This window comes from Zootoca vivipara, chromosome 14, assembly GCF_963506605.1.
Source record: "Zootoca vivipara chromosome 14, rZooViv1.1, whole genome shotgun sequence".
Classification (NCBI taxonomy): Eukaryota; Metazoa; Chordata; class Lepidosauria; order Squamata; family Lacertidae; genus Zootoca; species Zootoca vivipara.
This window is the reverse complement of record NC_083289.1, coordinates 15,978,682-16,001,489: the sequence shown is the minus strand read 5'-3', so window position 1 is coordinate 16,001,489 and position 22,808 is coordinate 15,978,682. Positions and strand designations below refer to the sequence as shown.

General features: G+C 43.7%; 1 protein-coding gene across 4 annotated transcripts in view; it reads right to left on the bottom strand.

The window, feature by feature from the left end:
* ADAMTSL3 (ADAMTS like 3) overlaps window positions 1–22,808 on the bottom strand; it is a 280,228-nt gene that overhangs the window by 14,814 nt on the left and 242,606 nt on the right. For all 4 annotated transcript variants that reach the window (XM_060282649.1, XM_060282651.1, XM_060282648.1 and 1 more), the window contains 6 exons: window positions 22,013–22,140; window positions 20,623–20,751; window positions 5,701–5,883; window positions 5,176–5,295; window positions 4,557–4,769; window positions 1,524–1,707 (listed from right to left, as the gene is read on the bottom strand). In XM_060282649.1, the coding sequence (XP_060138632.1) occupies window positions 1,524–1,707; window positions 4,557–4,769; window positions 5,176–5,295; window positions 5,701–5,883; window positions 20,623–20,751; window positions 22,013–22,140 (957 nt within the window). The remainder of the gene's footprint in view (window positions 1–1,523; window positions 1,708–4,556; window positions 4,770–5,175; window positions 5,296–5,700; window positions 5,884–20,622; window positions 20,752–22,012; window positions 22,141–22,808) is intronic.

Here is a 22,808-nt window from a genome sequence, read left to right as displayed (position 1 = left end):
GTTAAGCATGTACGTTTGCATGAAAATGTGAACCAAGCCTAATTTCTCCTGCTTCCCCCCATCTAGGTACCAAGGGCAAACGTTCTCTTGCCAGAGCTAATATTAGCTGTAGGTAAGGGGGCTGTTACTGAGACCACAACAAGGGAGGAAAGGGTAAAAGGTCTCTTCTCTGTGTGCCTGCTGTGATTGTTTTGTATAAAACCTTGATGTGGTTGCAAAAGACATGCTCAATATCACATGTAGTTTGGCCCTCCCTTTGTATAGTGAGAAAACACCCAGAACTGATCTGAACCAAGCCTGGTTTACAGTTTCTCACAGCTTTGAGACACAAAATATGAATGGCACATTAAAATTCAACTTGGCTGAGGCTCTGCTGGAAACATTCAGCAGGGGGAGGGGCGACCCGACAGGGATTTGTCCCACTTCACCTGCGGTGTTAGTCCAATTTCCTCCTGGCTGCACAATTTGCATGACATATGTATATATCTGCAGACTGAATGCCGGGTCCTGCTGTCAGTCTTCCCCTTTCCTCCCATGCTTCGGTTTATCTGGCCACCCTTTTCTTCTAAAATTGTTTTAAGCAGCACATTTGTTTATCCATTTGTCCTCTACCCTATTTAAAAAGAGCACTACAGATGTTTTGAAACGGCCTGAAAAATTGCTTTGGGCATTAGCAGGCAGGGGTGGGTTTCCGACTCCACTGGCACTGGCCAGTGCATACTTTCCAAAAGCAGATCTTCTCCATTAATGGTCCACCGTAATTAAAACCAGCTTTTCAAGAGCCCAAATTGGACCTTGTCAACAATGCAGTGAAGTTCCCTTTCCTACCCTTAACGCAGTACACATGCACTCCATATTCTCCTGGTGGCATCTCTAATATTTTGCCATCCCCCCTAAAAAAAACCCATTTGGAATTAATATTAATGTTCATCCATCATTTTTCTGAAGGTTGCAACTCCCTGTTGATCTTCAGGTGCTCTATTCCAGCAGACATTTTAAGGAAATGTTGATTAAGCAGTATCTATCTGTCTGTCTGTCTATCTAGCTATCTATCTAATGACGCTCAGACACTAACATTGTAAGTTGATAGTAAACAAAAAAAGTTGAAACACAAATAAATGACCTTTGGAAAAAATGATTTTTTAAAAAACAAAAGTAGATAAAGAACTGGAAGAAACAAGAAATGGGAAATGCATACCCTTTTGTGTAAAAAAGAAAATGAATTAATCTGAGACATTTGGCTTGGAAGATTGGGAAAATATTGCCTAACAGAAAGCAGATCAATTGGATGTCATTCTAGAATGAATATTTTGAATAAATTCCTTTAGACAGACAGAAAATCGGAAGTCCTTTTTAATTTTCCTCTTTTTAATTTTTCCTGTTCTGTTCTTTTTTTGGTTTTCCTTCGGTGTTTCCTCTTTCTTGCCCTGTTTTTGTTTTTATTTAGATTAATCATTCATTGTATTATGAAAAAGCTTTAATAAAATTTTTTAATTTTATTTTTTAAAAAAGGAAGTGTATACCTGGCCGGACAATCATGGGTGTTGCAGGACTGGTAATTTACGGTCGGCTTCTGACTCTCGTCACACAATGTCAGGTTCACTTCTTGCTCCTTTGCACCCACACACAGCAGCTTTCGGAACTGGGTTCCTGAGTACCCACAAGTAGCAGAGCAAGTATTCCAGTCCCCAAGCTGCCATCTATATTCTATTAAAAGCAGGAGAGAAAGCAACAGGTAAACAAGAGTATAAGTTACAGGTTGCAGCTCAAAAAATATGTCAGCTTTGTTGGGTATGAGCAACCTTTCAGGCCTCCAGTCAGCAGAGGACAGGGTTGAAATTAATAGACAGGGAAAATACACTTTGTGGTTTCCTGCCCAACTCCCTCTCCTTGCGAAATAGCCATGAAATTAGCTTCCACCATAGAGGCTTAGAATGCGAAACCATCCTTGTAAATATGAAGAAAGTGTAAGCAAAGACTTTACTAATGGAACCTCTGTGTGTTTTATTTACCCTTTTAAGTGTTGCCGCTGATGTGAGAATGAGACGGGATGGGTGGTGGTGGTGGGACTGGATAGGTTCAGCTTTCAAGCTTTTAACTCTGCTATAAACTATCAACCAATCTTTTTTTTAAAAAAAAACCTAGAACGCTTTGGGATATAAGGATCTGTCTTAGATTGAGTCAGGACAACAGTCTCCCAAGCCCAGGTCCATCTTCTCTATAAACAGCTGTCCAAGTTATCAGATGCAGGTCCTCCAAGGTCTTTTCTACCCTTGCCAGATGAGGTCCTCCTTCGTAGACATGCCAAGAACTGAACTCATAATCTTTCCATTCAAAGATGGCATTTAACCTACTACTAAAGCAGTGCCCCTGAAGACGCCCTAAAAAGTGGGCAGGAACCTTCACTGAACAGACACCTTCAGAGAACATTAGTGTGATCTAATGGCCAAACTAGATCCATGAATTTCAACTTTCTTTCTTTCCATGTGGAGCACCTCAATCGTTCCACACAGCCAAAACATGGCTTTAGACGAGCAACATTTGTGGCAATGGGACCCTGTAGCATGTTGGGGGGGGGATGCATGGGGTGTTGTCCTGCCACCCCTTTGCTGTCCTGGACAGCTAAGGATGTAAACAGCTGTTCTCTTCCATTCTGTATCCATCGTTTGCTGCAGTTTGCCTTCTGCCATAAGCTACGTGATTTGCAGTGCATTTTTTCTGGGGGGGGGGGAAGCATACCCCTTAACATTTTGTGAATCTAAGTTTGGCCTCATGGGGGGGGCAGTTTTTCATTATGAGTAGGAAAATGTCTCTCTGTCTGCTGTGGCAAAATTTCTTAAACTTGTGCAATTTACATAATTAATTGCATAAATCACACTGGCATTATGCTATTCTATTTCATTCATTTCAGCGCAAAGGAAACACAAAGCAAATGGAGGGCGCACAATCAATTATATATCATTTGCAGGCTGGTATCAATGAAGAAAAGCGATTCCCATTCCAGAAGGGGGGCAGAAAAGCAAACATGGGCAATTTCTGCTCCCATTTCTTATTTTGATGAAATTCTCTGACACCCCTATGTATCACATACATCTCCCCTACTGGAGCATAACCAGCTAGCATCATTACATTACTGTTTTAATTTTTAAAAAATCTGGATTAGTTTAATAACTGTCTACTAAAACAAAAACATTGCTCCCCTATTAATTCTGTGCATTAGGGAGTGGCAGTCTCCAGCAAAAAGCCCCTTTAAAAAAACTGGGTTACATTTCCAAATGATCCCACCCTGCCCCCTTTCAGGCATAATTTAGAAGATGAAGTACTATGCAATGTTGACAGATTTCTATGCAAGCACAGAAGTCGCAAGGTTGCCTTTTCTTTTTCTTTTTTTTTGGTGAGGGGGGTGGGGAGTTGGTCCCGTAACATCCAAGAATAATTGATCGCTCCCAGCTGTGTCCACAGTCTCATTCCCGCAGCACATAATGAATTCTTTAACTTATTGGGTTTTCAGTGATTCCTTATTACTTCTGGCTTTCTTAAAATAATACAAAATAACCCTTTTCAAAGCAGAAATGGTTAAAATTTACTGAGTGCAAGTGTGACTGAAATATTGTATTATATTTTTTTTGCCATGAAGATACAGCATAGGGGTTCTCTCCAAACACCCACTGTGCTGCAAAAACCACCCCGCAGCAATATTTCAGACATGTAAGGTGCTCAAATAATGAATCTCCATGACACCATGCATGGTCTCAAGACAGCCGATGCCCAAGATTGGGAAAGAATGGGTTTTTCAGATAGTATCAGCTGCCGTCGCCCCATAAAAGAATTCAAGGACTGTACTACATGTTACTGTTGTTTAAATGCAGACATTTTGGACTATAAATCCCATCAGCCTTAGCCAGCAAGGCCACCGGTCAGGCAGGATTGGAGTTGTAGTCCAGGGACATCTGGAGAGCACAAAGTTGAAGAAGGCTGGTATCCCTTTATATACAATCCAGTTTAATGATGGGGGAAGCAGACACTCCTAGCCTAACAAGATCATGCCACAGAGGCTGGTTGTAATGAAGCGATTAGGGGAGAATGGGACAGAGCGAAGCCAGTCTCAATGGCAGCCCCGTCTTCTGTTTTGCCCTAACCAGGGACAACCATTGTGGTGTCCTCCAGGTGTTGCTGGACGACAGTTCTCATCATTCCTGGCCATTGGTCATGGTGGCTGGGGCTAGAGGGATTTGGAGTCCAACATCTGGAACACATCGGGTTAGCTGCCTCTACCCTAAGCTATAACACTAGGGAAGTCTCAAAATGCTTACAGTCGATTCTTGTTGCCTTATGTCAGGCATCTCCAAACTTCAGCCCTCCAGACTACAATTCCCATCTTCCCCGATCACTGGTCCTGTTAGCTAGGGATCATGGGAGTTGTGGGCCAAAACATCTGGAGGGCCGCAGTTTGGGGATGCCTGCCTTATGCTGTAATTTGGTATAAACAATAAACAATGCTTAAATAAGGAAATATAATGAAACTTAATAATTGGGCCATGGAATCTTCAACAAACCTTCCTTCTTGACATTTACCCAGACAGACAATGGCTTGGAACTCGATGACGTCCAACATCTGTATTGTCCACCAAGCTGCTCAGAGATAACGTTCACCTCTAGGATACGTCCCCCAACCAGGCTCCTGTGATCAAAGCCTTTCATTTCTTCAATTGGTTGATTTTTGAAGAACCAGCGAATTGTGTTCTTCCTACTGGGATGCACAGGACAACCTAGAAAGCAAGGGCACCGTTAGCCTATTTTCCTAAGAGATTTGGATTTCTTTAAAAAACAGTCTATCAGGCACCCCCAAACTTCGGCCCTCCAGATGTTTCGGACTACAATCCCCATCATCCCTGACCACTGGTCCTGTTAGCTAGGGTTCATGGGAGTTGTAGGCCGAAACATCTGGAGGGCCGCAGTTTGGGGATGCCTGGCCTATGAAGTTACATTTCCCAGTTAGTCTCATGTGCACTATTTTGGGAGGCTAAAGTTTCCCACTCAACCAACCACTTTGTTTTAGACCACATGCTCATATTCTTCCTCGTCATCCAAGGCGTTGACTCATGACAACCTGGCCCTGTTGCCCCAAAGGGACACCCCGCTTCCAACACCAACCAATATATTTGGGAGTCATACCTATCCGTAACAGCTCCCCAGGTACCACGCTAATGTTGGTACCAATCCCAGATGCCATGAGGACACGCTTTCTCCTACTGTTGCCGTATGATCCATTGTTAGGCTTCTGAGATCTTCGTTCTGAGAGGAAAGAGGGGTGGGGCGAAAGCATTACTTCCTGGTGCATCTCAGGAATAAGTGTTGTGGATGATTTGGTAAAGCACACTGGTGTTTCCATAGGAATGGTGCAGTGAACTGGATCTGCCTGTTGTGATTAGAGGGTAGAGTGCATAAGAACACAAGAGGCGCTCTGCTGGATCAGGCCAATGGCTCATCTAGCCCAGCCCTGTCTTCTTCATTTTCCTCAGTAAAAGGTAGTTAGGATTTCTTTTTCTCTCTGGGTTTCATCTGCATTATTTTAAGTGACTTTGCTAACAGGGACAGCACAAGCACAGAGGAGAAAGCAGAAGTATGGTTCAGGCAGAGAGTCACTGGCAGCGGCCTGATGGCACTTCTTGGTACCACTGGGCCTGATTTTGTACTTACCAGCCAATTGGAGAACAGTTGTGGCTATGGCTTGTCCAAGAGCATTGGAGGCTGTGCAAGTGTAGATTCCAGCATCTTCATGTGAAACGTTCCTAAGGATTAAGGACCCATTTGCAACTGAGAACACTTGAGTTCTTGGGAAGTTTTCGTTCTTAAACCAAGTAACCTCAGGTTGGGGAAGACCTGTGGCGGGGGGGGGGAGGGGGGAAATAATAGCATACCAAAACTTATTAAGCTTTTATTGCTCTAGTTTTGCTAAAAAGTGCAAAAAATACTATGAAATTGGGGGAAACATTTAAAGACTGTGAACCCAGATGAATAATTTTTGATTATTTATTTGCTACGCAGTTTCACTAGTATTTGCAATTTGACTACTACCAAAGCCTTTCTAAATTCAAGGAATGAAGTGGGACATAGATTATAATTTCAAACACAAGCTGGCACTCATTGGTCCGGTTCGCATGTAACAGTAAGCCAAACACCATGGCTGTATATGCACCACACATTTAAAGCACGTGACTTCCCCCCAAAGAATCCTGGGAACTCTGGTTTACCCCTCACATGATCTGTTGGGAGGAAATCATGAGCGCTGGTTCTTCCTTAATGTTAAGCTAGCGCACTGGTCTCTTGCCCCCAATATGACACAGGGAGGGGACCAGGCTTTCCGTTTACATGTGAAGTTGTCCTGCTGTTATGAGGAAAGAGCATCTTCAACTCTTTTTTTTTAAATTACCTTTCCATTATAGATCAGCACAAAACTGTTCTAAACAATTCTGTTAAGTGTCTTCCACAAAGAGGCTCAGGGATTCAGATGTGCTCCTGTGCCCATTTTGCATGCAAGGACATTGTATGCAGCATACACACTCAGAAATAAATGTTTTACAACTTCCCATAACCCTCCAAGAGACAGGAAGCTCGACAGAACTTTTTGCAGCTCAATTTCTTTGTGAGAAGGAGAAAGAATGCGTAACATTTTAATATCAATTGTTCTTACATACACTGTTTGAGCACAGGGGAGCAGGCAGGCCCGGCTCGCCCATTGACTCTAGTGGCACAATGCACCACGGTGCCTGGGCGATCAGGGGGCACTGAGGGGCGCTGAGGGACGCCCCAGCAAGTGGGGGAGCTTCGCGGCGGCCTCCCTTTTCCCTCCACCAGCCGCGCCGCGAGAGCAGGGAGGGATACGAGTGGAACAGGGGCACTAGGACCCTGTTCCGCTCTGCAGCGCCAGGGTCATCCCTCACCCCGGCGCTGCGTTTCATTGGTGGAGGTGATGCCACATGGCGGCACCTCTACCAATGAAACGCAGCGCCCTGTTGGTGGGAAGGAACCCGGTGTGGCCTGGCCTGCCCAGGCACCCCGCTCCGCTGGGAGAAGGGAGGAAGGTCATGCGGAGCAGCGGCGCCCCCTCCCCCACTCAATCCGGCGGCATCGGACAGGCAGGCGGCCTCCGGCACAGCGCGGCCCTGCTGTGAGGTGCGGGGGCCGCCGTGAGGCTCCCACCGCCCGGCATGCCAGGTAAGAGTTTTCCCTTTTTTTTTAAAGAGGGGGGTGCCCGAGGGATCCCTGCACCAGGGCGCCCGATGACCTTAAGACGGCCCTAGGAGCAGGCAAACCCCATCACAGAAAGTAGGGGCAACAATAGGACATTTCTGGCCATTCTTCATGAGCTCCTAGGCAGCCCCCACTGTTGGGAGGACAGAGCTATGGGTGCCCTCTCCAGAGCCCCCAAAACTGCCCTTGGGTGTGGTGGTGGAGGATGTTTTGACAGCCAGATTCAGCCACCAGCCCAGTTGGCTTCTATACATGGAATCAAGGGGTGTCCTCTCATCCTTTGCCTCGGGCTGCAAAATGTCTTGGACTGGTCCTGATACCCAGTAAGATCAAAGCCTGGTCGCCACTAGCCGACAATGCTCCTTCAAGCACCTGCGCCTTTAAAGAAACGTCTATTAGATAGTTACCTAAACGAAAGCCTAGCGACGTCACCATCAGTCAACATGGAACAGCAGCGTTCTGATTCCACTGTCCAGCATACCATGTATCCAGCGGCAGCTGGTGGGGTTGCATGGGTGGGGATCGTCTTGCTCTCCTGCTTCCCCAGTGCTGCATGTCGCTGCTGCTTAGCAAGAGGGGGAGACATACGAGAACTTGGTGTGGGGACCAATCTGGTGCTCCCGCCGCTGTGTCCGCACTGCCCCTTCCCTTCTTGGTAAGCGACAGCGTCTTGTGGCATTCAGAAGACGGGAGAGCAAAACAGCCCCACCAGCCACCATTGCATATATCCACTGGCTAAGGAACAGGAATATTTTGTAGAGGTGCATTGTAAACTGCCTGAGGTTGAGTCAGTATACTTGTTCATCTAGATCAGCTGCTCTGAGCTATAGAAGCTCTTAGGCCAAGGACTTTTGCATTCCCTGCTGCCATGGTCCCTTTTAACTGTGGCCGAACCAGGGACCCCCTACCTGCAAACATGCGCTCTAGCAACCCTGAGCTCTGTTCCCGCTCCAGGAAACCTAATTATTAAGCCAGGCTTGAACACTCTTTTTTTTTTTACAGGTCGTTTTGCAAAATTGCTTTTTGGGCAATTTCTCCATGATCCTTGAGAGAGGAAGTTTAGCATCTAAGTCAGAAGCTTAGCACTTTTCTGTCCACACCTCAGGTTTTCTTCTCAGTATAATGTAAACCAGACTTTTTTTTTTTTGAGCTTGCTATTTTTATGGAAAATAAAAGTGTCTATCAAAAAAAGCCATCAGAGAAGCGATCAACTCTAACAGGGTTGCCAAACAAGTTAACTTAAGCAATTACTGTCTTCAACTCTAAAATCTGCTTTCCATGATTCTGTGTTTTTTTTTCTTTGAAAGAAAAAGAAGTCAATGAATTATTTAAAAGGACAAGTGATTTAAATGGCAGGTAGTATAAATGTTGCTGAGAAACAGCTTAGCCCTACTCGGAGAAGACCTCTTGGAAAAAAAGAAGAGATTTTGTTTCAGGCCTGAGCCCCTTTTGCGGTTGCAGTCCAAATACATTCGGCCAGCGGTTTGGCACCCTCTCATAACTTTCTCAGTTAAGAGTTAAAATTCCTTATACATGCTGCCTTTTCCAAAGTTGCTCAGGAAGTGCTGCTCACACTACAGAAAGGCTAAGGAAGCAACACACCTAAAGCCACAGCTAAAGTAAAAATAAGACAAGAATCAACAGCACAATAAACGCTACAATCCTGTTACAGATTTTATACCTTTATGTCCAGTGACTTTGGGTACGTACACACCACACATTTAAAGCACGTGACCTCCCTCAAAGAAACCTGTAGTTTAAGGACGATGGGAATTACAGCTCTGTGAAGGGTAAACTACAGTTCCCAAGGTCCTTGGGGGGGGGAAGCGATATGTACTCAGCAGCTGGTCAGCATAACAGTCTTGGACCCCAATCCTGAGCCTCCTTTGGGATTGGGGTGAGGAGAAGGGATGCTTGAAGGATCTGAAATGTGGGAGTTCTAGCAATGGCTGACTTGCTGTGCACTTCCTGAACTAGAAGGTAGTTATCCACCAGCTTTCACACTTCCCCAATGTCTTGACACAATTCTTAGCTGGCTAGTTCAAGTCCAGTTACCACAAGAAAGACGGGAGCAGCAACAAGAGCCTTGAAGTCGCCAGTCTACAGGAGGCACCTAGAAAGCAGAGTGGACACAGATTGCCTGCACGCTGCTTTTTGCACTAAAGTGAGAGTGCGAGTCGAGGACCCGCCACCCGCTTAGAGATAAATAAGACACAAGGACACATGTGTTTTAGGTTAATGGGCTAAATAAGGCCACAACTTTATTGGTTACAGCATGTGAGTGGTATTGGCTTAGGCATTGGATCAAACAATCTATACATGACTCCACCCTGCTCAGCGGAGAGTTATTTGAGGGTTAACAACCAGTGGGAGGGGCTTGATGATGCAAATACAACTGGAAACTTCCCCTGACGTCACCGGGGGTTGTGGCATGGCCCTAGCACCAACAGGGCATCAGACAGGATCCATGACCACCGGATCCCTTCCAATCCCTAACCACCAATACCAAAAAAGTTGTTGCCATTTGCTACGAGGTAGGTGAAAAACCAAGAGGCCAATTTGCCAAATGGATAAAAATTCTTACCAGGCCCCCTGGGCAACCAAAGCAACCGACCAAAGTCCATAGCAAGATCAAAGCATAGATATGACCTAAAGGGAGGGTGGGCAGGTGATCTGACGAATTCAGGAAACAGAATGGGGGCACAGCGCTACTGCGGCCGCTTAAATGCGGCTAAACCCAGCCCTAGCTGACGCAGGGAGCTGAATTCGCCTCCCTGCTGACGCGGGTACCGGCTCCTGCTCACAACTCCTCCCCTCTGGTAGGAAGAGAGGTCTTATTGTATTTCTATTTAAATTACAATAATTATTTCTAAATCTGTGCTTATACATATAAATCAATATGCAATTTTTATGCAAATTTGTGTCCTTTTTTTGGTCCTCTTGCCTAGTCCTCCTTTTTTGGGGGGGGGGGGGTTGACAAGTTGCTGCCACCCTATTTGTTAACATTATTTTATAATTAGGGTGCACATTTTCAAGCACGTGCAACTCTAAGGGCTGTACCCAATATTCTCTGTGCCCTGGAGTGAAGGCTCTTGTGCTAGCAGATAGGTGAATTTTACTGCTGTGCAGCAGAGGAATGAAGTAGCTGCACTAGTGTGACCGTGTTGCACAACAGATTGCACAGTCTATCATGCAAAGAAGTTGCCTGCAACCTGCTTATGCAGTCTCACGCCCAACAACGTCCCACTGTCACAAAACATTTCGCCAGTGGAAGTATACCACTAAGAAGCTTAGCACTACATTGGATAAAACCACCATGGTATATCTGAACAGTCCTGCTTCCTCTCCGGTGTCAAATAAAAAAATAAAATACTTTATTCGACCAATAGTCAGAAAGAAAGAAAAAAATTCTCAGTACAAATATAAAATATAAAAATATAAAACTGAAGGCATCAGAGGGATACATAAATGAAGTATGACCGCGCTACTGAACCTCCTACAGGTAACCCACATCAAGGCATTCGATTATATGTTTCCGACACTTGAGCGCCAGGAAGAGGAATTTAGCCACGGAGAAGGTTATTTTCCCAGTGGGCTTGTTTAGCAAATATGCTGCCTGCCGTTCTCTTAGTCGGGAGCTAAACTGAGATAAATATGGGGCTATAAGATATTGCCTTAAATCATTATAAAAGGGACAACTCAGTAAAATGTGTTCTGTGGATTCTACCTCACCCAAGGCACAATGGCACATTCTCTGACCGTATGGGACTCCTCCAAATCTTCCCCTCAAAACCGCCGAATCAAGAACATTCAGTCTGGCCGCAGTAAGTAGTCTGCGGTATTCCACGTAGTGGATATCCGCCAGGTAACGGGCTGGTGCAGCCCGATACACCTGCTCCCCTAAAAACATCCCAGATTTCACGCGGGCTATGTCCTCCTGTCTGGCGATATCCCCCAATCTCTGAGCGATCACCGCTTTAGCGCAGCTATACGTCATGGACTCAATATAAAGGGAGGACAGACCGCACTTCTGCACTTCCTCTACCACTTCCCCTTCCCATGGAGATTTAACATTATCCCTCAGAATCAGGGGGGCCAAACCCACCGGACTGAAACATAGTTTGAGCCATAGCCATAATTTTGCTTTCAGGGCCACATACATAAAGGCTTGGCAACCGCTCTCCAATCTCATGATCGCACCCGCAACAGAAGGGGGGATCCTGAGAATGGCCTGGAGGAATTGTGATTGGATAGATTCCAATCTTACAAAGTCCCTACGCGAACCCAAGGCAATGCCCACCAGAAGTAGTGGGAGAACTTTCATTTTAAAGAGTCGCAGGGCAACTTCCACTGTTTGTGCCTGTTTCTTGGAATACAGGGATCTAATCAACAGAGCTGCTTTAGAAGCATTTGTGGCTATGTATTCTCTGTGTGCCAAGAAGTGTCTGTTTCTACCTTGATTCTAGGATTACCTCTGAAAAACTTGAAATTAAATTTCGAATCAAAATTTCCCATTGTAATTGCAGCCAGTATTCAGCCGTCTTTTCTTCCACACTGCCCCAGATCAAATTTGCTAGACATGTCTCTACCCTAACCCCTCCTCTCTCCCATCTGATGATTTGCTTTTCAGAGTGCCTGTTCCACAGAAGTGCAATTTAGCTTTGAAACCACAAGGCCCGTTTACTGCTAACTATGTGAGATATTGTTTGCATTTACTGCTGCCTACTGAACTAGACCATCAGCCGACTGGGTTTTGTTCATTTCTCCTGTGAGGTTTCCTACAGTAATGATGAAAGCAAATGAATCTGCTGCATAGCAGAGAGTTGCCAAGTGGGGGAGAAACCAAGAAAGGCTCTTTTTTCCATGAAATAATAACTGGGGTGAGAGCAAGCCAGAAGTGTACAAGATGCTGGAAGTACAAGTAGGGGTGGGAAACCCTGTCAGTTTTGGTTTCTCTCTGATCTTAATCTTTCAGTTCTCTAAATTTTCACACCAGTTTGCAATGATGATTAAGACAATGATGATGATGATGATGATAATAATAATAATAATAATAGCTCATTAAAATTCATCAGAATTTTAGTCCAAATTTCTCCTTACACGTTTATATGCAATTTTGTCTAATAGATACATCCTTTTGCAAAACAATTCCCCATCAATCTTATGCATTTTTGTATGTTAATTACACCAGCAAATACATTTCTATGCACGCTTTACCCCAGTATATGTGTTTTTACATACATTACTGGGCTTGCATTGCAAAATTCAGTGAAGTGGAAATCCACCCCCCCCCAAAAAAAAAACCGATGTGGAAATTTGGAGAACCAAATTTAAGACTGGATAAACTAAGAAATCGGGAGAATAAAAAACTGGCAGATTCACTCACTCCTAGTCATGAAGCTTGAATCTGGTGAATCTTGAGCCAGTCACTGTCTCTTAGTCTAACTTACCTCACATAACTGTGAGGATAGAATTAGAAAGGGGGGAGGGGAGAGAACGCTGCACGTCTCCTTGAACTCTTTTGAGGAAAACTGGGATAGAAATAGCTGTGCAGAGTTGAATAAGAGCCCCTTCCCATTTCATTGTTGTGGCTGCTTGTTCTCTTGACCTCTTTCCTTTTGGGCCAATCTGCATGCCAGAGGAGAGACTTCTGAAGAAGACATTCAGAGTAAAAAAACGAAAACAGCCAGGATAGTTTCCCCTTGTGTGGTTGGCAAATCGGGTCTTCCCTCACAAGAGGGCACCTCTCCCTATATTTATCTCCCCCCCCCAATAATAATTATTCATTTTCAAACATAACAAGTTACAAAAATTCACCAAAACAAAAAGACCAAAAAAAAAATCAAGAATAAAAACATAAAAAAGAAAAACATATCATTTCTAACATTTTAATTAACATTGTAGACTTCCTTGATTCCCCTCGCACTGGGTCCATTTTTAACTCCAAATTAAGCAATTTTCATTTATTATCTTAAATTATGCTAACACATTTTTTCATTATCTCACAACTATTTCATCTTAATCCAAATCCAAATGTATTTTCCCATCTATCTATCCTCTATTTCTCCCCTTATGCCTCAAATTTATACCCCAAAATTTTCCATACATTCAAATATTATTTCTTTCATCATAGTAACATTTAAACACTTAAATCTAATTCAGCCCCCCCCCTTTCCCTGGACTCAGGGTCTCCCAGATGAATCAGCCAGTTCCATAGGTCATTCCAGTTTTGGGCCATCTTGATCAGTCAGAAAATAACATCCATTATTACTCCTCACCCCACTCCTCCTCTTTCACCACCTATCCACCACTCTCCCTTCTTCGCCCCCTGCTGCCTCCCCAATTTCCTAGCTGTTGCGCAATACCACCCAACTACATTTCCACTTTTCAGCCCTGACTCAATTTTGGTTCCCCTTAAGTTCTGGCCCCAGTATGGATCCTGTCCTCCCTCTCTCGCTGGGAGGGAATTATTCCATGCTGGTTCTTCTTTGAAGGCTCTTTGAATCAAGCATGAGTCCTGCCCCCCCCCCTCACTCACGCCTGCCGCGTAGCAAATCATTACAACTTGTAAGGTTGTGGATAGGTTCTGGTTCAGGTGGATAGGGGTGGCATGATGCCTAGCCATCCCTATGCATTGGGTATTCCTTTAAGAAGGAATCCATGGACTCATGGCTGGTCTTCCCTGTACAGGGTTGTGCCCTGAGCCTGAGTTCAGGGCTCATCTGGGTGGAGGCGTGGCAGACCCCCCTGCCTGCCTCTGTCCCAGGTGTTCACCCAAGGCTGACTTAAGGTTGGTGCCCAGGGTCAGCGCTGCCTGCAATGGTGCAGGTAGCTAGTCGAACCAGAGCCTATGCAACCACTCACTTGATTGTAATCAATAAAGTCGTGGCCTAAATTCTGCCAAAAACCAAACCAAAAATTTGAGTCTCGTCTGAATTTATTTCTGGGGGTGGTTAAAAGGTCTCCACATGCAACTGCACACTCAGTTGTTGTTTAGTCGTTTAGTCGTGTCCGACTCTTCGTGACCCCATGGACCATAGCACGCCAGGCACTCCTGTCTTGCACTGCCTCCCGCAGTTTGGTCAAACTCATGTTCGTAGCTTCGAGAACACTGTCCAACCATCTCGTCCTCTGTCATCCCCTTTTCCTAGTGCCCTCAATCTTTCCCAACATCAGGGTCTTTTCCAAGGATTCTTCTCTTCTCATGAGGTGGCCAAAGTATTGGAGCCTCAGCTTCAGGATCTGTCCTTCCAGTGAGCACTCAGGGCTGATTTCCTTAAGAATGGATAGGTTTGATCTTCTTGCAGTCCATGGGACTCCCAAGAGTCTCCTCCAGCACCATAATTCAAAAGCATTAATTCTTTGGCAATCAGCCTTCTTTATGGTCCAGCTCTCACTTCCATACATCACTACTGGGAAAACCATAGCTTTAACTATACGGACCTTTGTAGGCAAAGTGATGTCTCTGCTTTTTAAGATGCTGTCTAGGTTTGTCATTGCTTTTCTCCCAAGAAGCAGGCGTCTTTTAATTTCGTGACTGTTGTCACCATCTGCAGTGATCGAAACTCCATGGACAAAGACAACAGGCACACTCAGTACTGAGATTTAATGGTTTTCCTTATCCCCACAATCTTGACAGCAGGGTTCATAATAGATAAAACCCTGACCCTGGAAAGAGAAGAGTGGGGGCAACTAGCTAAGTGCCCTACTTTGGAACAAATTTATTTTGTAGTGTTAATGCAGATATCATTTGCTAATAAATATCAAAGTGTGTAACAACATTTCTCAGTTCTAAACATTCCTACTTGAAGTTTCCTTTGTTTTCATTACATGTCGACTGATAGGCTGCAATCCTGCACAGGTCTACACAGACGTAAATCCCATTGGTTTCATCAGGACTAACTAACTCGTAAGTGCATGCAGAACTGGAGTCTCACAGCTCTACCTAGAAAAAAGATTTTCTACCTTAAAAATGCCAAAAAAAAAGCACAGAGGCTGCATGTAGACAGAAACCTGCCTTTATTTTATTTCTTCCAGAAACGTGCATTGCAGGGAGCCCATAAAAGGAATGGTGTTTGAAAACAAATTTCCTCCAATCGTAAAAGCACAGTAAAATATTACACACTGAACATTTTTAGGCTTACTAATTATTCTTAAAGCTTTGACTTCACAACCCCCTGAAAAAAAACAAAACCCTGTTGATGTTTGTAGGATTTTATAAAATGTTTTATACTTTCCATCCAGGAGCAACTCCAAGCCAAGTCAAAACCAGTGGCATCAACAGAGAGAATATTATTTTGTAAAAGCCTATATTTGGTCCTTAATTGCACTTATTTTTTGGAAGCCTGACCTGATATTCTTCTCATGGAAATATCTTGATCATACTAAATAGTAGAAGGTAGTATACAGAAGGTCCTGAAAGTAAACTAGTTGGTTTCTGTGGGAAGGAATCTTTGTGGATTATGGTCTAAAATCAGGAGAAGCAGAAATGAAATCTGGGAAACCTTCATGAAATGTCAGTGTTTGAGAACTCTAAAGGTGTTTAGAGGAGTTACGTATGTGCACAACTGAATATTAATGCATTTCCTCCTTTTTTGACCAGTAGGTGGCACACCATACATTATAATATAATATATTATAATGCATTGTAATATAATATAATTCCAATTTTCCACATTAAGAACGTAAGAAATGGCTGTTGGATCAGGCCAATGTATGTCCAGAATTTTAAAAAAGCTCAAGAATACTTTTTTTTTTGCACCAAGATTTCAAGAAAGAAAGAAAGAAAGAAAGAAAGCTCAACAGTGCAAAACTAATAAAAGCTCAACCAATAACCAACAACAACAATCTACCATGTTACCTCCTACTTGCATTTTCTCTAAATTAAAAAGTTCCAAATGCTGTAACCTTTCTTCATAGGGTAGTCATTCCACCCCCTTTACCATTTTGACGCCCCTTTTCTGAACCTTTTCCAGTTCTACAATATCCTTTTTGAGGTGAAGAAACCAAAACAATTATTTCAATTTTATTCAATTTAAAGCTTCTCACTAGTTTTCTAGTTTTACCCTCTATTTCAGAGTTTAGCTTTTCCCACACCTCCAATTCTAACATCAATTGTAAAAAAACAAAAGAAAAGAACACTCATGGATTTTTTTAATTACACACACACACACACACACACACACAGAGAGAGAGAGAGAGAGAGAGAGAGAGAGAGAGAGAGAGAGAGAGAGACTAAAAAACATTTGGATTCAATGGTAGAACAAGAGATCTCCTAACATTTATTTTGAGTGTCATCGAAGCATGTTTACATAGCTGCCAAGTTCTCCCTTTTTTTAAGGGAAATTCCCTTATGCTGAATAGGTTTACTCGCGAGAAAAGGGAAAACTTGGCAGCTATGTGTTTACTGGTTATCTTATCTGTTATGGCCACAGGTCACTTTAAGACTGCTTACTATAACTAGTAGCAAAGCCTTTATTGTAAACTATAATGGAAATTTTTCATTTCAATGCATTAATAGAAATATTATTTTTTAAAAAATCCTGAGGAAAAGCCCCACATTAAGTGGAACATTTTGGGGCAATTATGGCATTGTAAGAAATTATTTAGTTGACCATGTGCAAGTTTATGAGATGGAAGGTTGCAGCTGATGACTGATCCGAGACAGTGCAACTACTTCTTCAAAACAAAGCATTCATTTGAAATTAATAATCTTAGCAAATGAACAGTAGGGGGTGCCGTTGTGAAAGTCCGCCAATCCTCCCATGTGCAGCTCAAGAAACGATGTGGGAAGAGATAATTAAACCAAACATCTGTAGCTGATGTGTGGCAAGTTCTCCTCATCACCACTTGGCAGAATGATATGAGCTGTGATCAAAGGTTCGCCTGACTATATGGATGCTCAGAGAGTGGGCTGGGGGCAAAGGAAGGCATGCAAGTGCTTTCCCCCCCCCCCAGGAACTGAAGGAGGCATGGCAAGCACCAGAGGGATACTGGGGGGAGGGCAGGTTGAGTGTGAGCATCTGAACATGCCTACAGAGTACAAAGATGAGAAACCTCACTTGGAGGAGTGTGTTTGTCCACCTCGGTGCTGTGCTACTAGCCATTTCCTGTCAATTATAGCATAGTAACTCCAGTCGTTATAAATTAAGAATAGGGTATTGGAAAGGGTGGAAGATGGTGGAATCAGGTACTGCCGTGCTTGACAAGGAGCAAAAAGCTTGGTTGCTGAATATAAGGTGTTTCCACAATATTGGTGAACACAGTCCTATGTAGATGTTACTGTGTTTTGGTGGAATCCAGGGTTTGCCTACACTTTAGGGCTGGTGAGAATGAGAATGTTTTGGTGTTGTATGCATGTCTTTTGCCAACACTCCTCACTCTGCCCCTTTTCTCCCCTCTTCTTGGCCTGCTGCAAGTAGCAAAAGGAAGTCTTCAGTTAACCATAGCTCCCTATTATTGGAAGCTATGGTTACCAGGTTTGGAATAAACCAGGATCTTAAATGCATGGTTTGAAGTTAGACCAACTTCTGGCTTGTTCCAAACCTAGGAACTGCACTTGCCCAGTTGGGACTTAATGGCAACTATGGTTAACTGAAGATTTCTGGAATTAGTCGCTGAATGCTGGGAAAGCAAGCTGTTGAATGAGTTGGCATAAGGTTTGATTCTACCTTGCTCATTAATTATTTTTTATCTTGTTCATTGATCAGAACACACTCCGTGTTGTCCACAGCTCTTGGATGTTACCAGTGGAGAAACTCCCTGGGTGACCTTGGGGCCAGTCACTCTCTCCAAGCAAGCCTTAGCTAGATTGCTAGGTTGTTGTAACGATAATCCTATATAACCCACTCTGAACTCCTTGGAGAAAGGGCAGAGCACAATTGTAATAAATAAATGACACAAGTGGTCTCTACAGTAAACATTGCGCACATGCCAAGCAAATGTTTAATTGCTGATGGGAGTGGGGAAACCTCTGCCAGTGCAAGAATTTAGGAAATGTATCACAGCTTGTGTATTAAAAATGAACAGCGCCCAAATCTGCTGGGAAAACAGTCTTTCCAGCAATTCCCCCCCTTGTTTGCTTTCAGCAGTAATTCTTCAGTTGCCATAATTTATTTCATACACTGAGGAATCTCCCTTCAAAGTGGCCCAAAGAGGTGTGATTAGAGCTGACTTAACAATTATTTAAAAAGCACGAAACATTTAGGAAGCTTGTGAACTGGGAGCGTTGTTAAATTTGGGTGTGCAAACTGTGCTGCTGGACTACAACTCCCAACAACCTTTTAGCAACATGGCCCACAGTAATAGGACAAAAGCCATGTGGCATGGCCTTTCCTGCTACCATTTCCCCCTGCCCCAGTGCTTCCAAAAACATCCCATATTGGAATAACCTGGGTCTATGGGAATAATCTGGCTGATGGATGAAATTCCAGTCATTTCTGGTCAAAAGAAAAGGCTGCTTTTCTCTTAATAGAATAATCTGGATTTTACTTCCTTGGATGTCAGAACTGAAATTAAACTAAAACTTTGTAAATAAAAAAAGAAAGGGGAGCAGAATGAGGGGCAGCGCCAGTCAGTTTTAATATAATGAAGCCCTCAAATAGCATACTCAGCTATTAAAAACATTCTCAAGCAGAAGGCCCTTGGTGCCAAAGGCAAAATGATACCAAGAAGGCTAAGACCGAGAACACTAACAATATTTTAACACTGACTGTGTGACTTAAGGCAGTTGAATCTGAGGTGCAGGTTGTTCCTGCACAAACGGTTGCCAAAGTAGAGCTGGAAAACATGACTTCACCACAGCAATGCCCTTGGTACGGACGGGGAACAACCGAGCTGCATGTCCCAATATCCGTCGGTCTGGCGCCACTATTTTTAAAAGCTATTTGTAGAACTATTTGCATCCATATATTTCTATCGTTATTTTTGGTCTTCTAGATGTAGACTTTCTCTCCCTCCCCATTCCCCCTTTTTTCTGGTAGCAGTGCAAGGAAAAATGTGTGTGTGTGTGTGTGTGTGTGTGTGTCCCGCCAAAGTAGGTAATGAAAATGGAAATGGCACTGCCGACTCGTTTTAACAATTTGTTTTCAATAGTTCGGAGCCCTGATCCTTTCCAAGTATATGAGTAAGACATGGGTTTGTACGCACACTTGCTGACTTTGATTAAGCACGACGCACAGCGCTGGCCTATCCCCAACAGTTGGCAACTAGACATGCTCTGTGGGCTTGTGTGATGTTTGAGGACGAGGGGAGACAGGCCAAGTCCTTTGCTCAGGTCCCCAGGGCACTCTCTAGGTTCCAAGGCCTACCCCTACCATGCCTCCATCACTTCCTGGTTGCCCCGGTAACAGAGGCAGCCTCTGGCAACCTCCTGTTTGGAAGGGAGTGGGGGCGGGGGAGGAATCAAGGAAGTCCTGCCAGATTAACGGCCAGCTCACTTAGGCCCCATGTATCAATGGCTGCTAAACCTGATGCAAACCTGATTCTACCTCCACTGTCAAAGGCAGCAAGTTTCTGAATGATGACAGGAGGGGAGAGTGTTACTGCCGGCTTGGGGAGGTAGTGCCGGGAGGCGGTAGTGTCAGGAGGTGGGCACGCTCGCAACCGAGCACCAACACTGGCTTGGGGAGCAGGGTGCTGAGCGTCGGCTGCCCCCCGTTCAGGGCAGTAGTGCTAGGAGGCGGGCTGCCCCCCAAATAAGCCTTGAATTTTCAAGGTGCATCTTATTTGTGGGTGCGGCTTACATTCGGACCAATACGGTAATAAGCCTAAAACTTTTTGTCTCCTTACTGGAGCTGCATCTGGTTGGCTGCAAACGGCAGGCATATTCTGCAACCGGGAGTCCTTGCAGAACTCTCAAGATGGGTATAAGAATGGGCAGCATCCATTATTGCAGGTCGTTGCAATCTGGACAAACCAGAGCCTCAAAAAGCATGAATGGGGTGGGGTGGGGGGTGGGGGGACACTGAGCAGACAGAGGAGGATAGCTGGGCAGCTGAGTTCCTGAGAAAGAAAACAGCTAGCTGTGAAGCCAACACTTTTAAGATCTTCTGCAGCTCTACGGGCTGTTAAACAACGTGGTTAGCCACAGATTGTCTTATGGAAACAAGTTTGTGTGTGTTTGTGTGAGTCTGAGAGAGAGACAGAGGGAGATTTTAGTGGATGGGATTGGAAAGTAACAGAGTGCATAAGGGCGACATGCCTAATAAAAATACGTGCTCCACGATTAATGTTCTGTTGGTTTTTACTAGTAACATATTTCTCATTTTCTTTAAAATACCGTCCAAGACTTCAGATGAACTTTTCAGCACAGCATTATGGGGAGGGAAAAAAGGTGGTAGTTGTTTTGGTGCTTATTTTTCTCCTTACCTTTTACTGGACACTGCAATGTAACGCTCGCTCCTGTTCTTGCCAGAATTGCACCTCCAACAGTTGCAGAAAAGTTCCGAAGCTCAAAATTTGTGACGTTTGTTACAGAAAACAGTACGGTGGGAGCCTCTGCAAAAGACAGAATAGGGTGAGAGGAAAGAGAAGAAACCATCATTAATTAGTCTGAACAAAATAAAAAAAAATCCTTCAGTAGCACCTTAAAGACCAACTAAGTTTTTATTTTGGTATAAGCTTTCGTGTGCATGCACACTTCATCAGATACACTGAAACAGAAGTCACCAGACCCTTCAGAGGGTGGGGGTGGGGGTGATGGGAATGGGTGATGGGCTGATAGGAGTGGTAAACCTGTTGATGACTGTTAACGACTGTTAATGACTGCAATTGGTCTTTTTTTGGGGGGGAAGCAAGGGCTGAGGTGCTAAGGAAAGCTTGATCATGTATAATGAGATAAGAATCTTATGTCTCTGTTCATTTCAGGTGGCTCCATGGTTTTAAGCTTGCTAATGAGTTGCAATTCAGCAACTTCTCTTTCCAGTCTGTTTCTGAAATTTTTCTGTAATAAAACAGCTGCTTTGAGATCTTGTATAGAATGTCCTGGGAGATTGAAGTGTTCTCCTACTGGTTTCTCTGTCTTGTGATTTCTGATGTCAGATTTATGTCCATTTATCCTTTGGCGTAAGGTTCTTCTTTCTAACAGGTGTGACCAAGAAACAATGTAATAAGGGAGGGTCTATGCAGATGGGAGCTCTACACTGGTGGGAGTTGCTCATGTTGTACTTTGCTCTTCCTCATTACTACCATTACTACCGGGTTCTGGCCCCTGTGAGCTAGTTTTTTTTAATCATTCAATTTATGTATCATTTCACACGGCCAGAGGAGTTCCAAAACAATTAACAGGGACAATAACATGCAAAATATACCATGAAAACACATTTAAATAAAAGAAATATATGGAAAGTTTAAAAATGTTTTTATATATTCTAAATGCTTTGAAATGTTTTGGGTTGGATTTTAAAATGTTTTGAAACACTTTAAGCACGTTTTGTTTTGTTTCAAATTGAATTGTTTTTAACTTTCTGATATTTGTTGCCCGGGGCTCTGTTGGAAGGAAGGGCAGGATATATATGGCATACATCCACCGAAATCACCAACAACATAAAAAAAATGCCCGTATAAATCACCAAAAATAAATGACCAAAAACGTCAGATCATTAGCTCTGTTCAAATGTCCAAGAGAATAAAAACATCTTCACCCGACCTTTTGCATGAAATAAAAACAAATAAATACACGCTGTTTGGGAGGGGAAACAGAAAAAGAAATTGGACAATTGTTCATGGTAAAGAAAGTGGGAAAGCAATCAAATGCTACCTGAATAAAACAGAGTAGAAGATTCTGTGTCAGAACCAAAGTCATTCTCCACAATGCAGCGATACACGCCCATTTCCTTCCTGGTGGGGTTCAAAATTTGGATTTTCCCACTGTCTTCCAAAACAACTCTGCAGAAGGTTTAAGGAATAGACAAGATTTAACTAGAGACGAGCAAAATTCATTTAGTTCAACACTGGCCTGCTTTGCATTTCACACTAAGCCAAACTCCCAGGTCATTTTGCTGCTGCACTCAAGGTGTATCCTATAGTCTACACCTAGCTCATGGTTTGTCCAGGTCATTAGTAGGGGCATCAGAGAATTCCAACAAACACTTGCTTAGGTTCACTTATTTCTCCAAGCATCAAAATGGAAATCAATTCAGTTGTGGTTGTTTTCTGTCCACAACCAATATGAAATTGATCAGGGGGTGGGATAATGTAATGACAACGTAACTTATGTTGTTAGTTACGTGTAAGTTATGTAATTTTGCTGCAGCAGACAGTGAGATGAGTGACATAGTTTTGGGTGGAAGATGAACTGCAGCAGAATAGAAACAGCGCTGCATGAGATAAAGGCACGACAAAATGGAAAATGATGCCTCTTTACACTCTTAAGTCACTGGAGAACAACAGTGGGGCAAGTGTGCATTGTGGGCTTCCCATAGGCATCTAGTTGCCTACTGTGGGAAACAAAATGTTGCGCTAGATAGGCCTTTGGCCTGATCCAGAAAGTATGAAGTATCAAGCCACTTCTAGAGCAGCAAGCTTAAGGAGAACACATGCTTTGTCTTCTATGT